The sequence below is a fragment of the Hemibagrus wyckioides genome, linkage group LG06 (genome assembly GCF_019097595.1).
Source record: "Hemibagrus wyckioides isolate EC202008001 linkage group LG06, SWU_Hwy_1.0, whole genome shotgun sequence".
In the NCBI taxonomy this organism is placed as follows: Eukaryota; Metazoa; Chordata; class Actinopteri; order Siluriformes; family Bagridae; genus Hemibagrus; species Hemibagrus wyckioides.
This window is the reverse complement of record NC_080715.1, coordinates 22,629,287-22,654,723: the sequence shown is the minus strand read 5'-3', so window position 1 is coordinate 22,654,723 and position 25,437 is coordinate 22,629,287. Positions and strand designations below refer to the sequence as shown.

General features: G+C 40.4%; 3 protein-coding genes and 1 long non-coding RNA gene across 6 annotated transcripts; 1 reads left to right on the top strand and 3 right to left on the bottom strand.

Annotated features, from left to right (window-relative positions):
* Window positions 1–1,510: 1,510 nt before the first annotated feature.
* Window positions 1,511–5,927, bottom strand: LOC131353801 (serine/threonine-protein kinase pim-1-like). The gene is made up of 9 exons (XM_058390876.1): window positions 5,501–5,927; window positions 5,316–5,373; window positions 4,791–4,888; window positions 3,921–3,971; window positions 3,220–3,441; window positions 2,537–2,693; window positions 2,273–2,449; window positions 2,032–2,142; window positions 1,511–1,893 (listed from the first exon to the last, which is right to left on the bottom strand). The coding sequence occupies exons 1-8, from the start codon at window positions 5,807–5,809 to the stop codon at window positions 2,036–2,038; spliced, it is 1,179 nt and encodes a 392-aa protein (XP_058246859.1). The 5' UTR covers window positions 5,810–5,927; the 3' UTR covers window positions 1,511–1,893; window positions 2,032–2,035.
* A 7,152-nt stretch (window positions 5,928–13,079) lies between these two features.
* On the bottom strand, window positions 13,080–16,395 carry LOC131354845 (uncharacterized). Of its 3 annotated transcripts, none has more exons than XR_009204790.1 (4): window positions 16,236–16,395; window positions 15,213–16,013; window positions 13,673–13,780; window positions 13,080–13,513 (listed from the first exon to the last, which is right to left on the bottom strand). It is a non-coding gene; the product is annotated as an uncharacterized LOC131354845 (long non-coding RNA). The 3 variants fall into 3 exon arrangements; XR_009204789.1 differs by having other exon boundaries at window positions 13,673–15,367; window positions 15,868–16,013; XR_009204788.1 differs by having other exon boundaries at window positions 13,673–16,013.
* A 5,037-nt stretch (window positions 16,396–21,432) lies between these two features.
* On the top strand, window positions 21,433–24,018 carry eef1akmt1 (EEF1A lysine methyltransferase 1). Its single transcript, XM_058391399.1, has 4 exons — window positions 21,433–21,893; window positions 22,881–22,963; window positions 23,210–23,508; window positions 23,618–24,018. Exons 1-4 carry the CDS (start codon window positions 21,747–21,749, stop codon window positions 23,743–23,745), a joined length of 657 nt encoding a protein of 218 aa, XP_058247382.1. The 5' UTR covers window positions 21,433–21,746; the 3' UTR covers window positions 23,746–24,018.
* Window positions 22,120–25,281, bottom strand: il17d (interleukin 17d). The gene is made up of 2 exons (XM_058391400.1): window positions 24,728–25,281; window positions 22,120–24,652 (listed from the first exon to the last, which is right to left on the bottom strand). Exons 1-2 carry the CDS (start codon window positions 25,012–25,014, stop codon window positions 24,337–24,339), a joined length of 603 nt encoding a protein of 200 aa, XP_058247383.1. The 5' UTR covers window positions 25,015–25,281; the 3' UTR covers window positions 22,120–24,336.
* Between the last annotated feature and the right edge of the window lie 156 nt (window positions 25,282–25,437).

Below are 25,437 nucleotides of genomic sequence, written 5' to 3'. Positions count from 1 at the left end.
GACATTACTGGAACCATGTCCTGTGGTCCGATGAGACCAAGATAAACTTATTTGGTTCAGATGGTGTCAAGCGTGTGTGGCGGCAACCAGGTGAGGAGTACAAAGACTAGTGTGTCTTGCCTACAGTCAAGCATGGTGGCGGGAGTGTCATGGTCTGGGCCTGCGTGAGTGCTGCCGGCACTGGGGAGCTACAGTTCATTGAGGGAACCACGAATGCCAACATGTACTGCGACATACTGAAGCAGAGCATGATCCCCTCCCTTCGGAGACTGGGCCGCAGGGCAGTATTCCAACATGATAACGACCCCAAACACACCTCTAAGACGACCACTGCCTTGCTAAAGAAGCTGAGGGTAAAGGTGATGGACTGGCCAAGCATGTCTCCAGACCTAAACCCTACTGAGCATCTGTGGGGCATCCTCAAACGGAAGGTGGGGGAGCACAAGGTACATCCCTAAGTGGAAATGTCCAAATGTCCACTTTGGGCCCAAAGCGTCAATATTTTGTGTGGCCACCATTATTTTCCGGCACTGCCTTAACCCTCTTGGGCATGGAGTTCACCAGAGCTTCACAATTTGCCACTGGAGTCCTCTTCCACTCCTCCATGATGACATCACAGAGCTGGTGGATGTTAGAGACCTTGCGCTCCCCCACCTTCCGTTTGAGGATGCCCCAGCAAGGCAGTGTTCGTCTTGGAGGTGTGGTTCGGGTCGTTATCATGTTGGAATACTGCCCTGCGGCCCAGTCTCCGAAGGGAGGGGATCATGCTCTGCTTCAGTATGTCGCAGTACATGTTGGCATTCGTGGTTCCCTCAATGAACTGTAGCTCCCCAGTGCCGGCAGCACTCACGCGGGCCCAGACCATGACACTCCCACCACCATGCTTGACTGTAGGCAAGACACACTAGTCTTTGTACTCCTCACCTGGTTGCCGCCACACACGCTTGACACCATCTGAACCAAATAAGTTTATCTTGGTCTCATCGGACCACAGGACATGGTTTCAGTAATCCATGTGATTAGTCTGCTTGTCTTCAGCAAACTGTATGCGGGCTTTCTTGTGCAGCATCCTTAGTAGAGGCTTCCTTCTGGGACGACAGCCATGCAGACCAATTTGATGCGGTGTGCGGCGTATGGTCAGCACTGACAGGCTGACCCCCCACCCCTTCAACCTCCGCAGCAATGCTGGCAGCACTCATACGTCTATTTCCCAAAGACAACCTCCGGATATGACGCTGAGCACGTGCACTCAACTTCTTCGGTGGACCACGGCGAGGCCTGTTCTGAGCGGAACCTGTCCTGTAAAACCGCTGTATGGTCTTGCCCACCGTGCTGCAGCTCAGTTTCAGGGTCTTGGCAACCTTCTTATAGCCTAGGCCATCTTTATGTAGAGCAACAATTCTTTTTTTCAGATCCTCAGAGAGTTCTTTGTCATGAGGTGCCATGTTGAACTTCCAGTGACCAGTATGAGAGAGTGTGAGAGGGATAACACCAAATTTACCACACCTGCTCCCCATTCACACCTGAGACCTTGTAACACTAACGAGTCACATGACACCGGGGAGGGTAAATGGCTAATTGGGCCCAATTTGGACATTTCCACTTAGGGGTGTACTCACTTTTGCTGCCAACGGTTTAGACATTAATGGCTGTGTGTTGAGTTATGTTGAGGGGACAGCAAATTTACACTGTTATACAGGCTGTACACTCACTACTTTACATTGGAGCAGAGTGTCATTTCTTCAGTGTTGTCACATGAAAAGATATAATAAAATATTTACAAAAATGTGAGGGGTGTACTCACTTTGTGAGATACTGTAGAGTTGTCAATTAGAATTGGTTGGGTGAGTTGTTGGGTGCTGATGTTCTGACCCAACATGGCCTATCCATCATCTGTGGAATAAAAACATGTTTAAATTAATATAGAGAATTGTAGAACATAAAAGAAGAATGCAGTAGTGTTCTAGTACAATCCATGTGATCTAGATTATATTCTATGTTAGTTCATTTTAAGTAGATCTGATGTTTTACCTGGCTAACCTGAAAGGCCTTCTGTGAACCACCCATGTTTACTGATCTGCCTCAGGCTTGGTCTCTTGGTGGGATCTTGCTCCAAGCACCAGTTGATCAGATGGCGGCAGGCTGTGTGGGCAGGGATATGAAACAGAGACAGAAATTTAGTCACAAATTTTTAACTTCAGCTTGCAATTTCACTATCATTTTTCTCAGATTTGTTGTAATATCTCAAAATGCTGTTTTTATATTCTCTCACATTCAGACAGGCCAGGTATGAAATTGAGGGACCCAGCAACAATTTCCTCCTCATTACTGAAGGGCATTTCTCCACAGACTAAGCTGTGTAGGAGAATGCCGAGACTCCAGACGGTAGCATGGTCGGCGTAGTACTGTTGTTGCTGGATCCATTCTGGAGGCCAAAAATCTGGAGTTCCTGAGCAGAAGAGCAAGAACAACATCAGCAAGATCACAACTTAGATATTCCTTTCATTCTGTGCAGTATCTGTCGATGAGCAATTACCTGCATATTCCTCGTAGGGCGTGTCCTGCCACAAATCGCCACAGCCAAAATCTATCAGTTTTACGTCCAGGGTGTCGGAGTTGAAAAGAAGGTTTTCCGCCTTGATGTCACGGTGGAAAACCTTCCGACTTTGGCAGTAGCGGGCAGCCTCGACCACCTGCAGCATGAAATAATAATAATAATAATAATAATAATAAAAAATACCATCAGTCATTGAACACATAAAGAAAACTCTCAGGATCAAAATCAAACGAGCTCAATTAAATTTCCTCTAAACACAACTAGTTAGATGACTGTAACTATGTACTATACTCTAAAAAGAACAACCAGTCTCAGCAAGACTGGACCCTTACAGCCACATCACATAGTCACAGCCATACCATACATCAGTACCCCTAAATAAACAGTTCAATCACACACGTATCTAAATTACACACACACACAAAATACATGATACAAAAATGATGCCTTTGTGGATTGTTTTTCTTAGTATTACTAACTTCACCATTATTATTTGCATTGGTGCATCACTTTGTGTTCTCCATTTTTATGGGATTTTTACTTTGTGAAGCATCTGATAAAGCTATCAAACATGTTGTCACGAGTCAATCAAGAACAAACAAATCAACAGCAAACAAATTCTTTAGTTATGCAAAGAGGGGCCATAGTGAAAGATGAATCACCTGCAGCATGATCATTTTGGCCAGCACCTCACTGAGTGTGCCTCCTTCACTCAACAGTAGCTCATATACGTCCATGCAGGGGATTGGTCTTTCCAGGACTAACAGGAGGCTGTTGTCCATTTCAAACCAATCCACAAGCTGCAGAACGTACTGGCAGTGAGGTGGCTTTGACAGCATTTGCATTAAAGCCACCTCTAGATGGAGCTTGCAGGTCTCACCAGGCTAGCAATAAAAAAAAAAAACCCCATAAAATTAGCATAGTTTCATAGTTTTCAGTATATGAAACCTAGATGCTGCTGTGAGCTAAGACTAATGTGACTGAACTGAGGAGAATTAGACTCTGAAAGAAAGATATTTGCAGCATATGGATGTTATGTTGGATGTGTTATCATGGTGAAAGTACGCTAGTTTGAAGTGTCATTTACCTTTAGCTCACATTATATTACTTGTTCAATTTATAATGAATATGTTGTTGCTTATATGTGATTTGATGTAATCTAGGTATTGACCATAACTATCTGATTGGGGTGAGGGCTGTTGACTTATGAAAGTAGTCAGCAACAGTGACTAATGCAGCATCTAGGATTCTTATACCGAAAAATGACAGCAAGTTGCATTCGTTTTGCATAGTTTTGGTCTTTAAAGAAATTGTGAACAGGACTTTATTGCTACTATAACAGCAGTCACGTAAGGTTACTTACAACTGTGATGTACAGCTCCGAGCCATCCTTACGGATGTGTTTAATGGCGACCTACAAACAAAACAAAAACAAAACGTAAACAAATAGGAACGGGCCTTAAGCATTAAATCTAGTAATAGCTCTGTTCAGTGTGTTATCTTATTTCGACCGATATCAGAACTAAAACCTAGACACATTTTATTTATACCATTTATAGGTTAGCTCTGTACCTTATGACAGTTGGTAGTGTAATGTCTCTAACTAGATAATCAACTTGTGCGTTGTAACCGAATAAACTACCAGTAAATTTTATAGGGATAATGTAATTGCATTTTCTAATGTGTAATCTGTCCCAGCATTTCCTTATTCCTGTGTCAGGAAATAAAAATGTGACATCACACGAGCTGGGGACAGAACCTGGGTGTCTAAAACCACTAAACACCTGGTGTATATATAGGGAGGCTTATCAAGGGAAACAGGTGAGGGCAGAAGGTGCGAACAGAACAGTGAAATAGGTGGGACAAATAACAACGAGATCACGTGACACAGAAATCATAAACACAAGCTTAAAACTAGTCCCGGGATTAATACAGTTCTATCTAATCTTATCTGATCTGATCTGATCTTATCTTATGAAAAACAAAAAAAGTATTTTAATAATCCTCTTTTTAAAAAAACAACGAGGAATCCTGTGAAGTAAACCTACAAAAAAAGGGATGCCCTACAATGAAATTACAACCTTATTATAGATTTAAATCACCAGAGAAAGTTTTTGGAGAAAGTGCACAGGCAGAAATCTGGACAATGCTCATGTCATTAACCTCATTAATGCTCTACAGTTCATGTATTGTGTTGACCAGTGCAATCTGCAGGATTTGCACAGGCATTTACCTGCTGTCCATCTTTCCTACGAACTCCTTCGTACACTGATCCAAAGCCTCCACTCCCCAGCAGATTTCCGATGGTGTACAGATCGAGAAATCTCTGTGCTAAAGAAAACAAATAAAGAAAGACACGAAATGAGCCTCGTGTTTGTTGTCCTCTTCTGTGTGTATGTAGCGCGCTGAGTTAGCATTAACGTAAGGGATCGCTCGCCTAACTCAAGATGCAGCAGAAATCACACGAAGCTCACACAGGTCGCATTTCACATCTCGAGGGGTTTTTAATAGCAACAGCGTTATTTATTTAAAGAAGACAACTTAAATGAGCAACAGAAATGAAAATAAAAAGATCGGAGCCGCACACATGCTGTACTCGCGGCTCAGGTGACTGCAGACTGACCACAACAAAAAACAAAAATGGCGCTCTGCCGCTCTTAAAGGAGCCACAGCTTATTTCACTCGTTACAGGTGAAATGGTCAGTAATAAATCAGTGGTTTATTTCATGTATTTAGTTCAGTCATTTGTCTTACATACCCTTTGGATCACTGAGGAATTCCAGACAAGCAGGGTGTAAAGTGGGCACCTCTTGGACCTGAAATATGCAATATCACCTTTACAAAAGTATTCTCTCACATTATTTGTACACACATATTGCTACAGCAGCGTTTGGCTCAAGTATAAAAATAAGATATAACTTGAATTAAAAAAGAGTTTATTACCTCGTCGTCCACATCCCAATCCTCAGACTGGATGTCTTGGTAGGTTGTGAACTTTTCAGGCATCGGGGTGTCATCTGCCTCTGAGTCCAAGTCCCACATCTCAGCTTGCAGCTCCGTGAAAACGGGCATTTCAGCTGTATCCTGCGATCGGTGGTAGTCCATATCCCACACTAGGTCCATCATCTTCAGGAACGATGTATTTATATCAAGAATGCAGCACTTGCCAAAATCAGATAATCCTCTCTGGTCAGCGCGTGTGTTGTTCTGTTTAAAAAATAACCGTTGCCATGGCAATGACGCAAACTTCATTACGTCTTAAATTCTAAAACTCAGTCAAATCAAGGGGTGTTTTTTTCATCGTGAAAAAAAGTCTAATCAGTCTGAGTGAAGGACATTAGACCACTCATTTTTTCTTGTAAATATCAGACATCCGACAGACAAGTAAATCTGACTTGTGACTCTCTGGCATATTTACTCGAATTAATAAAGTACTTGAAGCAAGTTGTAAAAAATCATGTAAAATTTACGCCGTCTTGAAGCGAGGAATCTGCGCATGCGTGGAAAGTAATGCCGCGATGATTCAAGGCTTCTCGATCTCCATCAGTTCTCGAAGGGTAAGTACTATTTAAAACCGCATTATATTACGGATCATTAGATTTAATTCATTAAAGAAATTTGTCATCACTTAATTCTGTACCTTTGAAAAGTTTAGCGTGTTCTTGAGTTAGCTTTGTAAAACGAGCGCCATATAAGCTAACGTTAATGTTGTAGTCAAAGTTGCAAAGTGTTGAACAAGTTTTTAAGTTTTAGTTTTTTAAGTTTAAGTTTTTGTTGAATATTTGTCTCACATTCCCTCATTTTATATAAATCGTGCACAATATAAATCATTCCCCCAGTCTCTAATTACTTTACTAAATTGTGCGTTGTTTGTTAATAGGTCCCTTCTTTACTCAGTCGTGTCCACTTTGTAAATGACCACAACTCAAGAAACCAAGAAAAGCTGAACTGAACTATCTGCCACCACATCGTAACGGGGAATCCATTGAGACTTTAGAAAAAGAGCGACAAGCTTTGCTGGTTGAAGTCAGAAAGAAAGACAAAGAGTGTTTGGAGAGAAAATGTCTAAAACCTTTTCTTACAGGAGTCACGAAGTTGTTAATCTCAGCCCCCCAATGAAAGATTTCCAGGAGAGATGGCCTGCCTTATTCTCAGAGGCTCAGGTAAATTACGCCAGTTACATTATTGTAGATATCACATTTTGATTGTTTGCTGTTCATATAAAGATACTTTTGTGTGTGGATTATTTAACTTATTACAAATAAAGGAGGACTTTCCGAAGAATTACGGCTGTGCTCCCGGAGCAAACCTTCATGTCGAAACTATAGTAAGTGTTTATAGTAAGTGTCTACTAACATACTTTCTTGTCGTGTCACACTTTAACTTGCACTTAACCTCACTTTGACCAAACCAGACATGTGCCTCAAACCCATCTCTGTTCTTACCTCTTACAGACACAGGCATTATTACCCATGAAGCAAAGGTTGTGTTTCCAGCAATCTCATCTACCCTCCCCTGTTGTCTCAGTCTCAAACAGCGGTGGTAGGTGGGCTCTGGAAATGCCAGTCTGCTGTAAGGAAGGCTGATTTCATCTCAGCTTTAGCTTCTCACTATTCCTTTGATTTTCTGGCACTAACTGAGACCTGGATATCACCACAAAACACTGCTACACCAACTGCTCTATCCTCTGCCTATGCTTTCTCTCACTCACCACGAGAATCAGGCAGGGGTGGTGGCACAGGTCTGCTGTTGTCCCGGAGATGGTTTCACACCTCTCCCCTTATCTCATCTCACCATTTCTTCTTTTGAATTCCATGCAGTTTCAGTCACTTCTCCAATCAACCTCTCCATCATTGTCATCTACCGTCCTCCTGGTCCCATTGGAGACTTCATGGAAGAAATGGACACACTCCTCAGCATCTTCCCTTCTGACAGCACCCCTCTGACGGTCCTTGGAGATTTCAACCTCCCATCTGACAGGCTTCAGTCTTCTGGCCTTCTGACTCTTCTGAATTCGTTCTCCTTGTCATTTAACAGCTGCCCTCCAACACACAAGGGAGGAAACATCTTGGACTTGGTCTTCACCTGCCCTTCCCCAGCTACAGACATGACTGCTACCCCACTTCATATCTCAGATCATCACTTGGTATCCTTCACTATCATTCTCCCTGTACTACCCAAATGTAACTCCCAACATCCCTCTCTCATCCGTCGGAACCTTCACTCTATCTCTCCTTCCTCTGTAGCTTCCTACACTCTTTCATCTCTTCCTGACTATGACTCCTTTTCCTCCTTACCCCTAGACTCAGCTACAGACACTATCATCTCCTCTCTTTCATCAACCATGGACCTTCTCTGCCCTTTATCCACTAAACGCAGGAAGACTTCTTGTCCTGCTCCTTCGCTGTCAGATGTACTTCGCAACAATCGAAGAGAACTATGAACAGCAGAGAGGAAGTGGAAGAAATCTCAACTGGACGCAGATCTCACCTCATATCGTATGCTTCTGTCCAGATTCTCTTTGGACGTGACTTCTGCCAAGACTTCCTTTTACAAGGAAAAGCTTGAGGCTTCTGCACAAGATCCCCGAAAGCTCTACAACATCTTCTCTGCACTACTCAACCCTCCAACTCCACCTGCTCCATCCTCCCTGACCACTGAAGATTTTGCCACTTTTTACACACAGAAGATTGAGAACATCTGCCAGACCTTCACGTCCGCCCCTACTTCATCTGCATTACACAGCCAGGACTCAGCTACTCCTTCACTGAAGGATCTCTCAACCATAGCAGCAGAAGATGTTTTGCAAATCATCCACTCCTCCAATCCCACCACCTGCCCACTGGATCCAATCCCTTCCACTATGCTCCAGACCATCTCACCTGACCTCCTGCCCTTCATCACCACAGTCATCAATAGATCCATTACATCAGGACAGGTACCAACTGCCTTTAAGCAAGCAAGGGTTATTCCTATACTAAAGAAACCTACTTTGGATCCCTCTGACATTAATAATTACAGACCAGTATCATTCCTCTCCTTTCTTTCAAAAATTCTCGAACGAATTGTTTATAATCAGCTGTCTGACTATCTCTTGCAGAATAACCTCCATGATCCCAACCAGTCTGGCTTCAAAGCAGCACAGAGACTGCCCTTTTGGCGGTCACTGAGAAACTACATACTGCTAGATCAGCCAAGCTGTCATCGGTCCTCATCCTCCTTGACCTTACTGCAGCATTTGACACGGTTAACCACAAGACTCTCTTGTCCACCCTCAGGAGTCTTGGAATTTGTGGAACAGCATGGGAATGGTTTGCTTCCTACCTGGATGGTCGCTCATATCAGGTAACATGGAAGGGATTGACATCTGCCCCACGCAGACTCTACTGGTGTCCCACAAGGCTCAGTACTTGGTCCTCTTCTTTTCTCCCTCTACACTCACACTCTTGGCAAAGATATCCTCACATACCACTCTATGCTGATGACACCCAACTTATCTTCTCCTTCCCTCCCTCAGATACCACAGCTTCTACCTGAATCTCAGCATGTCTGGCAGACATTTCATCCTGGATGACAGCTCATCAGCTGAAACTTAATCCCAGCAAAACTGAACTGCTGGTCATCCCAGGTGATTCATCCCCAGACAAGGATCTTGCATTATCTCTGGACAACTCAACGATCTCCCCTTCAGCCACTGCTCGCAACCTTGGGGTAACCATGGACAATCAACTGTCCTTTTCCTCCCATGTTGCAATGTGACACGCTCATGTCGGTTTCTTCTGTACAACATCAGAAGGATTTGACCATTTCTATCCACACAGGCTACTCAAGTGCTTGTTCAGTCTCTGGTCATTTCGAGACTGGACTACTGCAACTCTTTACTGGCAGGTCTTCCTCTGAATGCAACTCGTCCACTGCAAATGATCCAAAATGCAGCTGCACGGCTTGTATTCAACCTGCCTAAGTTCTCCCACACCACCCCACTGCTGCGTTCCCTCCACTGGCTTCCGGTAGCTGCACGCATCAGATTCAAAACACTGATGCTTGCCTACAAAGCCAAGAATGGACCAGCACCATCTTACCTCAAAGATCTTATTACTCCTCGCACTGCTCCTCGCTCCCTCCGATCCACTAGCACTGCCCGACTGGTCCCACCGTCTCTCAGGGTAAAAGGTAGGTATTCATCTAGACTCTTCTCTGTTCTGGCACCGAGGTGGTGGAATGAACTTCCCCTAGATCTCTGCACAGCAGAGTCTCTGACTGTCTTCAAACGACGTCTTAAAACCTACCTTTTCCTGAGGCACTTAAACTAGCTCTTACCTTTCACTGTTTATGTATTGTTATATGGTTTATTTAAAAAAAAAAAAAATTCCAATTTTAGGTGAATGGTATCCTAAGTCTGTGACCTATTGAACCAGTGTTAATGTTTTGAATAATAGTGACTTAAAGCACTTTTTTATGTTGCTCTGGATAAGAGTGTCTGCCAAATGCCAGAAATGTAAATGTAAAATGTAAATGAAACTAGATGGCTACACGCCGAAACTCTTGGAGCTTTTGAAAGCTAAGGGAGGTGCTGCGGGAGTCAAGATACAGTCAACACTGTAGTTCATACTGTGCGTTGACTCCAGTATGAAACCGGTACCTGTATAAACCAGTTAAGCATTCTGTAATGATAATTTGTTTATTGGCTGATATAATTTTATATATCATCATTCCCAAATGCTGCTTGACCACACCCATTCCTGTACATCTATCTGTCTTTCTGTCTATTGTACTTATTGAAACCATTGGAACATATTTTCAAAAAGTTAAAAGTTTTAATACTATTTAAAAATGTAAGAAAAAGTGTTCTAAAATGAGATTTCTTTTATTCAGTATCGATTATTAGAAATACATCTCTTCACAGGGCCATACCACTGAGAGTCAACGAGATGGCGTGATCCGCAGTCTCACTGAATATCTTGGAGAGGGGGGCAGAGAATCTTTTCAAAAATGGTAATGTAAGTCCCAGACATGTTATGCGAAACATTTCTATCCAGTCTGTAAAATTGTCCTGACCATTTTTCAACTGTTTCTACAACAGTATAGCTTAAGATGTTATTAACACTTGAAATTGTTTTTTTCTCCATCATCCTCCTGGATTGCATAAGGATGGCAGTCAAGAAGACTTCACAGAAGATGTCATGATGATTCTTGTTGATGGAAACAGAGACGGAGAGCCAGAGGTTTACATTGTTCTTGAAGGAAGCAAGGTTCTAAGTAAATGTGCAAATACTGCTAAAGCTTGTGCTCTCCTGATGTCTGTGGTCATGTTTTGATACTGAGATTAAGAAGCTGTCATATAAATGCTTGTTAATTCTTGCATTGTTATTTCTTCCTAATAAAACACTCTTAACTACACATCTTTGGGGTGGGGTCAGGGGCTTAGTTAACAGGTTTTATTTGTAAGTCTGTTAGTCATGTTTTGATACCGAGATTACGAAGCTGTCATGTCTATGCATAGAACTGCTAATGTTGGATTTGTAATGTGTTTAATATGTCATTGAACATGGATGCTTAAGCTGTTTAAAAAGAATATTCAGGGCTGCAATAAAAAAGCTCCAAATGTCTGGAATATATATATATTAGTGCTGGGCAACGATTAAAATATTTAATCGTGCGATTAATGGCGATTGTTATACGCAAAATTGAACAGGTAGCAGATCTATCTATCTATCTATCTATCTATCTATCTATCTATCTATCTATCTATCTATCTATCCTTTCTCCCTGTTTGTTTATCCACCAGTTCTTTTCTTTTCCGGTTCCTGTGACCGCCGCAGCAGTCTTACGGTCATCCCAATCCAATACGGATAAAGATGCCACCCCTCCCGACACCCATGGTTTGTTTGTATGTGTATTCAGAGTAGGGCTGCACGATTACGACAAAAATCATAATTGTTGATTATTCTCTTGAAATTGTAATTGCGATTATTAATTACGATTATCACAATTTACATTAAATGGTGTTTTGAATAGCTTTATATCATTGTTTGAAGCAACTGCATGCCATATTTTATAACATATAAATATTTTTTATCTTGGTGACTTTTCTATCCTATTTCTTTGATGGTGGAATCATCAGAGTATCTCAAAGACTTGATGGTCAATCACCACACTAGTATTTATAGTGCTGAGAATTCCTTTATCAATAGACAGAACAGCCGAATGATGGAGTCTGCTCTGGTCCATTGTTCACCTAAACTATGTCTGTATTTTAACTTAAATACTGCATTAGTTGAATAATAGAAAGTCATGATGTTCAGACTGTAATGTCTTAGTGCTTTAATTTTTTGTACGTTTTGGGTATGGAATAATATTCAAAAGGGCCCTATATGTCAGGGGTTTTCAGAATCAGAGACAGTGGACCTCCTTTTTTACACAACATACACATTTTACATTTGTTCGCCGACTTTTATCAACTGTGTTAACATTAAAAATTAAAAGATAGACTTTTATCTGGATAATAAGATTGTTGTGTTTTCTGACCGTTTTCTTTATTGCTGTCGCTCTCAAGGGCTGTAATCTATTTTAGTCACGTGGTGTGAAAGCGGCGCTGTGCAGACCGATAGGTGTACGACATTACAGTATCGCGACAGCGGTTCTAGAGCATATTGGAGCGCACAATCTCGCGGTATTTTGGCGCGCGCTGCGTGCGTGTGTGTGTGTGTGTGTGTGTGTGTGTGTGTGTGTGCACGCACAGAGTCAAAAGTCATTTCTTTTCGGTTCTAATTCTTGATTCTTCTCAGCAACATTTTACAAACTATCTGATGTTCCTTTAAATGAACATGACGAGATAGACATGCGCAAGTGGATAATCGGGGCGTTGATAAGGACACGCCTACATACTATTAGGCCAATTAAAAGTCTTTATTCGCCCCTTACAACGTAACATGCAATAAACACCCCTTAATCACGCAGAATAATGTAAGTAGATTTTTCTTTGTAATCGCAGCTTTGAACGATTAGGTAATCGTGGCATCTGTAATCGTAATCGCGATTAGAAAATCGATTAATTGTGCAGCCCTAATTCAGAGCCAGTGAGCAACAGACTTTTAAAATCATAAAAAATAATAGTAAAAACTCCATTAATGCGCGATAAAATAATTGTCGACGTTAATTAATTAATGAGTTAACGCGATAATAACGCGTTAACTTGACCAGCCCTAATATATATTGTTTTTTCTTTTCTTCTTTCTTTTCTTTTTTTTTTTTTAAAAAAAAATGTATTTATTTTTTTCATTTTATTAATTGATTTGTTTTTCTCTACCCCACCTAAACTGATCGTGTGGAACAGGAGGGGAGGTCAACAATACACCAATTAGTGCCATGTCCATTATCTTCTTTATCCTACATCCATGTTTGACATCAGCTCAGGTGTCAGTCACTTTGGATAATGACGTGTAATAGATTAATAAATAGGCCTAAGTCGAAATCTGTTAAGATAATAGCTTTTATTTATTGAATTTCAATACATAGCTCTATAAGATACAACATTACTAGATTTCTGAGCTTCATTACAAAGAGTCTATTAATCTATATATTTGAATTAGTGATGACAAATTTGGAATCTCTAGTCAATGCTTGAAATCATGCTTTTAGGTTGTGGGAAAAATTTGTCATATAGTACATATAGTAACAGTTGTACATTCCTCAAGCAAACAGGAGAGACCAACAGAGTTGTAAAGTTTGTAAATCATATATTAGGCTTTTACGATTTCTAGACTGTTTCATTTATCTTGTTAGTCTCTGCTTGCCCGTGTTTCACCTCTTGCAGTCCTCTCTCCTCCTTGAGTTTGGCCTCTTTAAAGTCATGTTTGACTTTGTCTAACACTCCAGGGCTGAAGATCACATCCAGTGCAGTCATGGCCAAAGCTTTGGCAGTCTGGAGTGTGTAAAACTGAGCTTCTTCTGCACCTGCAAACAAATTCAAGTTAGCCTTAAGCCTTAAATCAGCATTTGCATGCATCTAATGAAATCAGTTGGACCTCATTAACAAAATGTTAAATCCACCTCCAAACATTGCTATGCAACTTTTGCTCATGCAATCACGATTGTGCTGTTCCTCAGACTCACCAGAAGCCGCTGTATATTCTGTGGTGTGATTCAGTGCCTCAGATCCAATGTAGAAATAAGGGTGAATCCCTGGAACAGCATGAGTCACGTTCCCGAAATCGGTACAGCCTGATATAGATGGGATTGAAATCACAAAATTAGCATGCTTTAGACTAAACCAATGCCTTTACAAATAACCTTAAGCTTTCCTAACGAATATACAGGTCAGTGCTCGCATTTTGTCATAACATTTAACTTTAATAACTATATCAATGCTGGCAACAGGCAGTGAGGACGATGATGTTAATTGGCAGGGGTTAGGCAGGTTTAGCTGAAATGAAAGGGTGTGAATGTAGAAAGTGAAAGAGTTGAAAGGGAAAAAGGAAAAGGTGAGGAATTCACAGAGGGGTCTGTGACAGGTACTGCGTGCCACAATTCCCCCTCAGACCACCAGAGGGCACTCACATTTGTTGTCTTGCCCCTTTTCCTTCCTTTTTCATTCACAATGTTTAAGTCCAGGCTGAAGATACATTTGTCAAGCTTTCTATGTATCATTTTTCTTAGGTAAAGGAGCAGATCTGGAAGTTTCATGGGCACAGAGTGTTTGGAGTACTGGGATATTTGGATGCTGTCACCTTACCACCATCACAAGTCACTCAGGTTTGCTGACTGTGATGTGCTTTGACGCTTTATGTCCAAAGCCTTCATATCTGTCACCTTCTGGCTTTTCCTTTTAGTTATCATAGCTAGTCTTGCCGGAGTCCCTGCCTGCACATAATCTACATTGTCTTTAAGCATCACATGATCATATGCATATTTAATATTTATCTCTCCCTGTCATTTTCTGCTGAGCTATAAGTCCCACTATCTGAGCTCCCGGTGTTCTGGGTTTTCAGGGTGTTTGCTTCTTCTTTCTGGACCTATCTGATCCATCCTGACACTCTACCAACTTGTTAAAAACTTGTTCTTTGCAAAAATAAGCTCAACCTGTAAGAAACAAACTTTGGTTTAGTCAAGCAAATTAACTACATATTACTATCATTTTGATCAATTTGACTTTAACATGGTTTCCTAAAGGCATTTTGGAAAATTATGAAATAAACTGTACAGGTGAACTGTTAGATGTGATTGATCGGAAGGTGTTGATTCATTTTCTGATAGTACAGTAATTCTGACTGCAAGGTTAATGACAGGTTTATATTAATGTACATCTAAAAAAAAAGATATTGTCTTTATAATAAGAGCTTAATTATAGGGGCGTATATGGCAGGTGCTATATGTAATAACAAACAGATTTAAAAAAAGTTTTTCATTTCCAATAGGAAATACATTATTATTGATATAGTGTGGTTTTCTTCATTAAGAGATATTAATTTAGTCTTTATAGAAGGAGTTCCCTGCGTTTTCGCCACAATGCTTCAGGACATGATATGAAAATATGAAAACAGATCATATTACTATATCCTTGATTATTTTTCTATAACAGCACACAATGCTCCCTACGTACTATACAAGATGACTTAAGATGAGATAAAAATGTACAAGTTTATGGTTCACTTACCTTACATCCCGTGGCCAGAGCAGCAGCTTGAAAACAGGCTTCAGCTTTGGCTTGGATGATGGGCAGGTCTTGGTGTGAAGGAGTGCGTAAGTAATACTCCAACTCACTGTAGTCAGGGATGATGTTGGGCTTCACACCTCCATGCCTTATTATACCTGATTAAAACACCCATAACTCAACTTTACACTGTATTTGTATAGAATGTCTAGTGTATTTTATCTATCTGTCTCTCACTATGGTTACCAGGCTGAGCATATCATCTCACCATGGACCCTCCAGTCAGGTCTGAGCTGCTGGCGGAGTACAGATATGTTACTGTAAGCCATGACGGCCGCGTCTAGAACGTTTACACCTGGTACTTCACTACAATGCTGCAGATCAGCACAATTACATCCAAGTCATATAACGGTACAATTATTTCTGCCATTACTTACAGTCATGCCTGTGTGATCAAAAATGTGTTCTTCATTAGCCAGAGAAGCCATAACACATACTTGATTATCTATAGTCTGTCTATGTCTGAGGTCTAATATTGGGTCATTTTGTCAGCCAGTCAGTTATGTAATGTATAAAAAATATAACCAAACACTTTGACCAATTTGAGTAACACAGGTACTGAATCTGGTGTTTATATATTTGAGATTAGTTAATCTACCTCCATTTTTGTGAGATTCTCCTCTGGGACACCCCTCTCTCTTAATGCGAGATAAAGTCCATCTTTACAGCGGATATTACAGTACATTGATGATTGTGGTGGCGAAGACGCCAACGTGTATGTGCAACAGTCAGTTGAAACTGCGTCTAATTTTCCAGAGAAAAAATACATCATTAGATTCTGATTATGTCGTGATCACGAGAAAACAACTTTTGTCATCTCGAGATCACGAGATAATTAAGTCGTGATCACGAGAAAACAAAAGCAAAAATAATATCACATGGCCTCTCTCGGCTTCCGTACTTTTGGTTTTAACTGTATACATAAAGTACTTGGTGGATTGTCTGGTGTTTCATTCGATACTTTACCTGAACAAAAAATGCTCCCTCTGAGCTTTCCTCTGAGCATTTGAGCATCCTGAAGCTCCTCGACTTGCTTCCTGTTCAGATATGAAGACAGTTTGAGATCACGAGAAAATTAAGTCGTGATCACGAGAAAACAAAAGCAAAAATAATAATAATATCACATGGTCTCTCTCGGCTTCCGTACCAAAAGTTTACATACACTGTAAAAAAAAAAAAAAAGGCACATAACCCTTTTTCCTCACTGTTTGACATTAAATCAGACTAAACTTTTCCTGTTTTAGGTCAGTTAGGATTACCAAAATTATTTTTATTTGCTAAATGCCAGAATAATGAGACAGAACTTTTTATTACTTTCATCAAAGTCAGAAGTTTGCATACACTAAGATTACTATGCCTTTAAACAATTTGAGAAAGGCCCAGATGATGATGATATCATGGCTTTGGAAGCTTCTAATAGCTTAATTGACAACATTTGAGGTAATTGCATCTATACCAGAGGTCGGCAACCCGCGGCTCCGGAGCCACATGTGGCTCTTTCATCCCTCTGCTGCGGCTCCCTGTGGCTTTGGAAAATAAATAATGAGTATTTAATTTAAATTTATTTTATTTTGGTCCGTTAGTTTTTTTTAAATGTAATTCTAAATTTGTAGATTTTTGTGATCTTGTAACATTAAAATAAAACGTGTTTAATTTTTTGTCGCTCAAAATATGGGTCACAACCGCCGATGTCCGGCACGATTTACTGAGCTTCTCGACCCCCGGTAGGCCAACCATAGATGAAGCCAAGAGTCCTAAAGTGAATCCAAAAGTGCTACGTGGGCAGATTCATTTGCTTTCACTGCTGACGAGACTGGTTTACCAGTATGCTTAATATGTGGGGAGAAATTGGCAAACAACAAAAAGTCGAATGTTGTAAGACATTTCCAGAATAAACAAACAGCCTTTGTTGAAAAATATCCGGATGGAGATGAGAGAAAAAAGCCGTTTCGGAACTGATGCGGAAGGTTCAGAAGCAGACACACAGAAGCAGATGGCATTTTTGGTTTGCTGCAGGTGGATATTTGAAGTTCCACCTTTTTATTTCATAAATACGAGAAGGACTCAAATAGAAATCGAGCATTTTATTTGAAAGTAACCTTCAACCCAGCGTCTTTTTGTTTTATCGGAGTTGAAAATGTTTTTGTTGCATGCAGAAATAACATCGTTTTCTCTGTAGCAGTTCACTGATTTCATAAATGCAACACACTATAGTTGTTTTTATACATAGCATAAAGGTAAAAAAAAATATGTTAGTGTTATCTTCATTTTAGATCAGTGGAACGATTCTTTTATAGCCTTCGTTTCCTATACAAACTCTAATCATGGTGGGAAATAGTGGTTAATAATTTAATGACTATAGTTATGTACTGTAATGTTATGGCGTCAGTAATATTAACCAAAAATTAAATATGTTAAATGTTAAAGTATCCAAATGGAATAAAAATAAATAAGGAATTAAAACAACCAAACTGAACAAAAATGCAAAATGTGCAAAAAGTATAACTATATACATAAAGTGCTTTTCCTATAAATTGGCATTTAAGAATGTCAGCTCACGCACTTTGGAGGTGCTGAGACTAAACGTAAGATTCTCAGCTGAATCGGTCTATAACCCGACTCCGTGAATCCACTGAGAATCAGCTGAATCGGTCTATAACCCGACTCCGCGAGTCCACTGAGAATCAGCTGAATCGGTCTATAACCCGACTCCGTGAATCCACTGAGAATCAGCTGAATCGGTCTATAACCAGACTCCGTGAATCCACTGAGAATCAGGTGAATCAGTCTATAACCCGACTCCGTGAATCCACTGAGAATCAGCTGAATCAGTCGATGAACACGGTAGGAGCCGTCTTCTTAATACATTAATTTCTTATACTGTTTTTTCTCACTTTCTCTCTCTTGTTACCCTGGCAGCACATTTGTTCATTTGTTTCTTTCTAAAAAATGTTTCTCTGCTATGTTTAATAACTGCATTAATATTAATGTATAATATATAATTTTCTGCATTGTTTATTATTATTATTAATAATAATAATAATAATAATAAGAAGAAGAGGAGCACGGTAGCCATAGGATAAATAAGAATTGGGTTAATTTAGACCTTGGGCTCATAAATCATGAGTTAATATGCAGAATCGGATCATTTAACTCAGGTGAGTCAGTCAGGGTCAGTACTATTTTAGATAAGGGTTTTGTGGCTCCCGGTGTTTTCTTTTCTGTGGGAGATGGGTCCAAATGACTCCTTGAGTGTTTAAGGTTGCCGACCCCTGATCTATCCCTATGGATGTATTTTAAGGCACACCTCAAACAAACTGTGTGACATTGTGGGAAAATCAAAAGTAATCAGCCAAGATATCAGGAAGAAGAGTGTGGACCTCCACAAGTCTGGTTCATTCTTGGCTACAGTTTCCAGATACCTGAAGGTGCAACGTTCATCCCGTGTATTATTAGCATACCGTGAAATTATTTCCAAAGTGGCTTAAGGACAACAATGTCAATGTTTTGGAGTGGCCATCACAAAGCCCTGATCTCAGTCCTATAGAACATTTGTGGGCAGAGCTGGAAAGGCGTGATTTAGTTACACCAGTTCTGTCAGAAGGAATGGGTCAAAATTCCAGCAAACTATTGTGAGAAGTCTGTGAAAGGATACCCAAAACATTTGACCCAAGTCACACAGTATAAATTCAATATACTGCTCCCAAATACTAAGGAAATGTATGTAAACTTCTGACTTTGAAGAAAGTGATAAAAAACTTTCTCTCTCATCATTTTGGCATTTAGCAAATAAAAATAATTTTGGTAATCCTAACTGACCTAAAACAGGAAAGGTTTATTCTGATTTAATGTCAGACAGTGAGGGGAAAAAAGGTTATGTGTCTTTTCATACAGTGTATGTAAGCATCTGGTTTCAGCTGTATCTTAGTTGCTCTGCTGAGCCAATCCTGAAAGATGAATAACTGAAAGATTATGGATACCATATATACTGATACTGATTTTCAACATTTACTTCTGCATGAGTCCTATAACCATAAACTATTTTTTATCTTTAACAATGAATACAAGTACAAGTTGTTGTCAAATGAAACTGACAAAGAAAAAACTGTAGTGCTAAAAAGGTTTTCATATAACAAAGATGAGTATAGAGATGACCTATTATAGATTGAAAATGTCAGTGACCAGTATTTTGCTTTTGTTTACTGGTTAATGCCAGAGCAGAGAGATGTGTTTGGTTGTAAGCCATCCAGATTATTTATATGGTGTTATAGTTCTGAGAGAGATTTCCAACAAGCCTGTGTGGTCAAAAACATGTTCTGTATGCAGTATTAGAAAAGCTCAGGTCCTTTCAGGAAATGGGACTGATGAATGTTAATGTCTTGTATGCCATGTCAGTTCATGTCCAGTCTCTGGTTTGTGTGGTTTGATAATTAACATATTAACCACACAAGAAAGAGTTTAGTTTTTTCAACCTTAAAGCTGATGACAGTCCAAGGAGTGTGTTTAGAATGTGAAAATTCATATGGCAGGTAAACATCAGTGTGTACGATTTTATTATCTAGTCATCACAAAAAATCAAATGTTATCAACTATTATTTCAGCATTTTATGAATGAAATGCTATGGATTTAAATGTATCAGCTAAAAGCACATATGTTTTTGTCCTGCACTAATTGTCATGCTCTATTTAAATGTTGAAATGTTTATTTTCTTCAATCTGTGTATGGTTTGTTTGTTAGGAGTGTGTTTTTGAGGACCTACAGGCCAAGCAGACTGTTTTCCAGGTGGTGGAAAATCACGTGGGTGAGGACACAATCCTCAGCAGCTCCACCTCGTGTCTGTGTTTTTTTCCCTTGTTGCATAGGCATATTTACAAAAAAAAGTAATAGTTTTTTTCAGCTTTTTCTGTGATCTGTAAATTTTAATAACAATATCATGTATACATGGTGGAATATGACAGGTTTCATTAGTAGTACCTGAAAATATAAAATTCTTTTAATAGGAAATGAATCATGGATTATGAATGTTTGTTGTGAAGAAAGACTGATACAGCACTGATATAACAGCAGCACTCCAATCACATGGCCATGTTACTACTAACTCAACCATAAATACCTCTCTGAAAATGCGCCATGACTGATTTGAGATTAATGAAGGGTTTTCAGACATCCGTTGTGAGTAAACCATTTTCTCCAAGTGCAAACATACACTGATCAGGCATAACATTATCAAATGTTGGTCAAACTCGCTCAAATCCTTACGCTTGTCCATTTTTCCTGCTTCTAACACATCAAATTTGAGGACAAAATGTTCACTTGCTGCATAATATATCCCACCCACTAACAGGTGCCATAATGAGGGGATAATCAGTCTTATTCACTTCACCTCTCACTGCTCATAATGTTGTGGCTGATCGGTGCATCAGTCATTGTCTGTTGTAATCATCCATATGCTGCAAGTGTACAAGAATGCAGGTTGAAAAACACCAGAATATTCCTGTAGTATTGATTAGATGGTGATCTGTATATTTTTAACTGGACTGATAGTATTCAAATAATTTCAATTTCTCTTTGTTCTTAATCTGTCCTTAATCTGAGAATACTTGGTTTTATTTAGTATTATACTATAAGATATATTGCTTAAATAATACTCTGATGAGGTTATAAGGTTTGGGGTGGTGGTTAAGGCTCTGGGTCATTGACTGGAAGATTGGGGTTCAAGCCCCAGCACCACCAAGCTGCCACTGTTGGGCCCTTGATCAAGGCCCCTAACCCGCCCTGGTCCAGGGGCGCTGCATCATGGCTGACCCTGTGCCACTGTTGGGCCCTTGATCAAGGCCCCTAACCCGCCCTGGTCCAGGGGTGCTGCATCATGGCTGACCCTGTGCCCTGACCCCAACCCCCCATGTATGGGATATGTGAAGAAAGAATTTCACTTTTGTGTAATGTATATGTGACAAATCAAGGCTACTTATCACTAGTAAGACGCTGCTCGTGTCTTTGACTCTAGTTAACATGCAGTTATGTTTATTATGCAAAATACGAATTTGGTCAACACAGCAAACGGACGCTGAGGAAAATCACACACACACTCCAACACCCAACAAACCCACACACATCAGCATCACAAGGAAAATAGCATGGTGCAGTTTGTCCCATAGCGTCTGCCGTACTTTGCTAAACACGTGTGAGCTACAAACTTAGCTAACATGCTATGATTCTGATGGGTTAGCATGTGAAATTCGTATGGGGCCCGATATATATTTTTCTATAATAGTAGGATATTTTGCACATTTAGAATATTGACCCCTACATTTTTTACACTAGATCAACAGGACTGAAGGTAAATGATTAAGTAAATAAATAAATAAGCAGCAGTGTTGAGTGGTCAGGGCTAGCTATAACTAGAGCACAGAGCTGGGTGAGAGTGAGCACTGACTCTTACTTAAGTTTACAAGTTTCCTTTCCTCTTCATCATCATGAGTGACCGTGAGGATGATGATGATGATGTGCCTCAGCTCTCGGCTGCTGCTCTGGCGGCTCTGCAGGAGTTTTATGCGGAGAATGAAGCAGGAAACTCGGCACTGAGTCACAGCTTCACTGTGGGAGCCATTCAGGAGGACTGGGTGAGGGGGAGACTTTACTATTACTAATGTTCATGATCTGTACATGTAGTCGTTGTGTCCAATGCTTCATTAAACAAAAACAGATAAATAAATAAACCTTCAGTCATATAGTTCCAGTCGTATATGTTTAAATATTTTATGTGAGGAATATAACATCACAGGGTATAGGAGAATATCACTGACTGGGTGATTTACACACCAAAATAATAACACTAACAATAACAGCTCATCGCAAAGTGCTTTATTACTCTTATACCAAAGAAAATTAATAAATCCACCAAAACCAGGCATAACATTATGACCACCTGCCTAATATTGTGTTGGTCCCCCTTTTGCTGCCAAAACAGCCCAGACCCGTCATGCACTGTGTATTCTGACACATTTCTATCAGAACCAGCATTAACTTCTTCAGCAATAATAATAATATTATTCAGATTATGTTCCACAACATTAAATGTAACTCTAAATGGATACAGCAAGTCGTTTAAAATATATACACCGATCAGGCATAACATTATGAGCAGTGAGAAGTGAAGTGAATAACACTGATTATCTCCTTATCATGGCACCTGTTAGTGGGTGAGATATATTAGGCAGCAGGTGAACATTTTGTCCTCAAAGTTGATGTTAGAAGCAGTTTACTGACACTCTACAATGTTAAATAAATGTCTTCTTATAGAAACTTCCACCTGATTAACAATAAATGCTTGTGTTGTCTTCACCTTCGAAGACCCTGTGTAATTAGTAGAAATGATGAGCACATCTGTATAAACTACTGTCAGAGCTGCTGTTATAAAGAATCAATGTTTTTCATTAACCCTCTCTTTCTGACTGATCATAAATGATATGCTGTGTCGTAAAGGTGTTTATAGTAAGAAATGAAATCTCTAAGTACAAAATATAATAATAATAATAATAATAATAATATACAGGAATAATAGTACAAAACGTTTAATTAAAATGTTATGATGTTATATCTGTAACCAGGGGATGAGCCAGTTCTGGTACAGCGATGAGACGGCTACACAGTTGGCTCAGGAAGCTGTACAGCAAGCAGGGAAACAGGGGAGGTTAGATCATTTTCAATTACTACACCTATTTTTAAATTAATGTGCAAAACATACGGCTCTGGCAGCCAGCGAGTGGCAAAACACACAGTTCCGTGTTGTTTCTGTTTTGTATTTTGCTATGTTGTCTATGTAGCACCAGGGACCTGGAGAAACGCTGTCTCATGTCACTATGTACTGTGTCAGCTATATATGGATGAAATGACAATAAAGCGACTTGACTTGACTTATGTTTATTATGGCCTTCAGGATAGCATGCATCAGCGCACCCAGCGTCTACCAGAAGCTGAAGCAGCTGGAATCCCAGAGTACAGATGGGTCACACTGTGTGTCTGCCATGTTGCTTGAATTTGACCGTCGATTTGCTGTGTATGGTGACGAGTTCATCTTCTATGACTACAACAACCCGTTGTGTTTGCCTGAAGATGTCCTCCCACAGAGCTTTGACATCGTCATCGCAGACCCACCGTACCTATCCGAGGAGTGTCTGAGCAAAGTGGCACTCACAGTAAAATACCTCACCAAGAGTAAAATCCTGCTGTGCACAGGTTAGTGGAGTAGAGCTCAAACAAAGCTCAACAAAATCACTCCCAAATGATTAACTCATAACATGGAGCATTTTTGGCCTCATTTATGACATTGTCATTGTAATTTCAGGGGCTATTATGGAAGAGCATGCAAGAAAACTCCTGGATGTGAAGATATGCAGTTATCTACCCAAACATAATCACAACCTTGCCAACGAGTTCAGGTGTTATGTTAACTATGAGTCAGGTCTCCTCTAGGCTTGGAGCGAGACCTTAAAATAAGGCTTATTACGACTTATGGACTGTTCAGACAATTTAATTGGTCCTAATTTGTTATGGGATTATTTTGTCTGGTTTATCATACCTGGATGGCGTGATATTTTAATGCTTGATGTATTATTTTTTTTAAAATCAGGATTAACATTAATTGTACATATTACAGACAAAAGCATTTTGACTTGGTGAAAGCAAATGCATTTAAGATGCTTACTATGGTAAATAAAACATTGCTGAAAAACTGTTATACATTTACACCCTGTTTGAATGTTCAAACTCAATCAAATTCAGCCTCTGCGCTAGCTCAAAACACATCACATCTGAAACCATCACAACAATCCCAGCCATATTATTACACTTTTTGAGTAAAAACAGCTTAATCATATGCATGCATGTACACAAAGTAACTCTGATAAAAAGATATGCAAGATAAGCCTACATATACTTGTATCACCTGTCCAGTGCAGTCAGATCTGATTGTGTAATTCTTTCAGCAGCTTTATAATGATAACCAGTCTGCACAATAACACACACACAGGCTTGTGCTTTTTGATGAAACAGCGCCCCTGTGGTTCAGTTTGTAACTTTTTTTCGCCTGTTGGAGTTTTGCACAGCTCTCCTTGTGCTCTGGTTGCTCCTGTGTGTGCTCTCATTCTTCTTGAGTGCAGGTATGCACGTGCAGCCCACCTGTATGGACTCGTAGCTCTCAGTGTAGGAGCGGCGTCCCCCGACACACGAGCCTGAGCGGCGCAGCACGGCGGTGGGCACAAACACCGGGACACTGCGGTAGTCTTCACTCTCCTCACCGTTCGGCCCCGTCAGACAGCCCTTACACAGGCAATAGGCTTCAGGGATAAAGCGGGGATAGCGCGTTGGGTCGCGTCTCAATCTGAATTCAGAGATAATTTAGCTTTTTATTTATTTATTTATTTGAAGAAGCCGTATTTCTGTGAGTACACGCTACCTGTACGCCCATGGTGAAAGACTTAGCAGATTCACCGGCATGCTGGACCTCTTGACGCTCCGCAGGAGACCTGATGACGGGCAGCTCAGGTTCTGAGGCTCTGCTGTGAGTTGGAGTGTGTGATGGAAAGCGCTGAGCACTCCGACGGAGAGGCGACCGAACCTCTGCTCCAGGATCTCCTCGGGAAGATCTGCACACACTCTCCGGTTCCCTTTCCCTCCTCCCCGCGCCGCGCAGCTCACCACCACCACCACAAGCAGCGCCACGAGAACTTCTCCTGCAGCCATGTTTCCGAGTTAACCCGAAGCACGTCTGTAATCTTAAACGCGTTAAGACTATTATATGATTATTTTTTTTAAACTTCTCTTGTTTGGGCGTTGCGTAGCTTCTTCAAGCCGCTTTTCTTGCTTTGATTGTTTCTTGCGCCTCGAATGTTACTTCTCAAATACTGCGTATCGTTTCGATAGAGCGCGATATTACTCAATTTACCCGCATTATTTGGCAAATGATTGAAGTAAGGCTTCTGTTTTCTAAACTCTCATATCGGTGCGTGAAAACTCCCAGATTGCCGTCACTTTCTGTCAGTCGCGTCACCAGGTCCCTCAGTGCCAAGTTCTCTGAGAAAAGATTTGAACAAGGTGGGAGAGACAGACTGGGATGCTTAGCGTTCATCCAACTGAGAAAATGTTTTTTTCCCCTTTTCCTTAAGT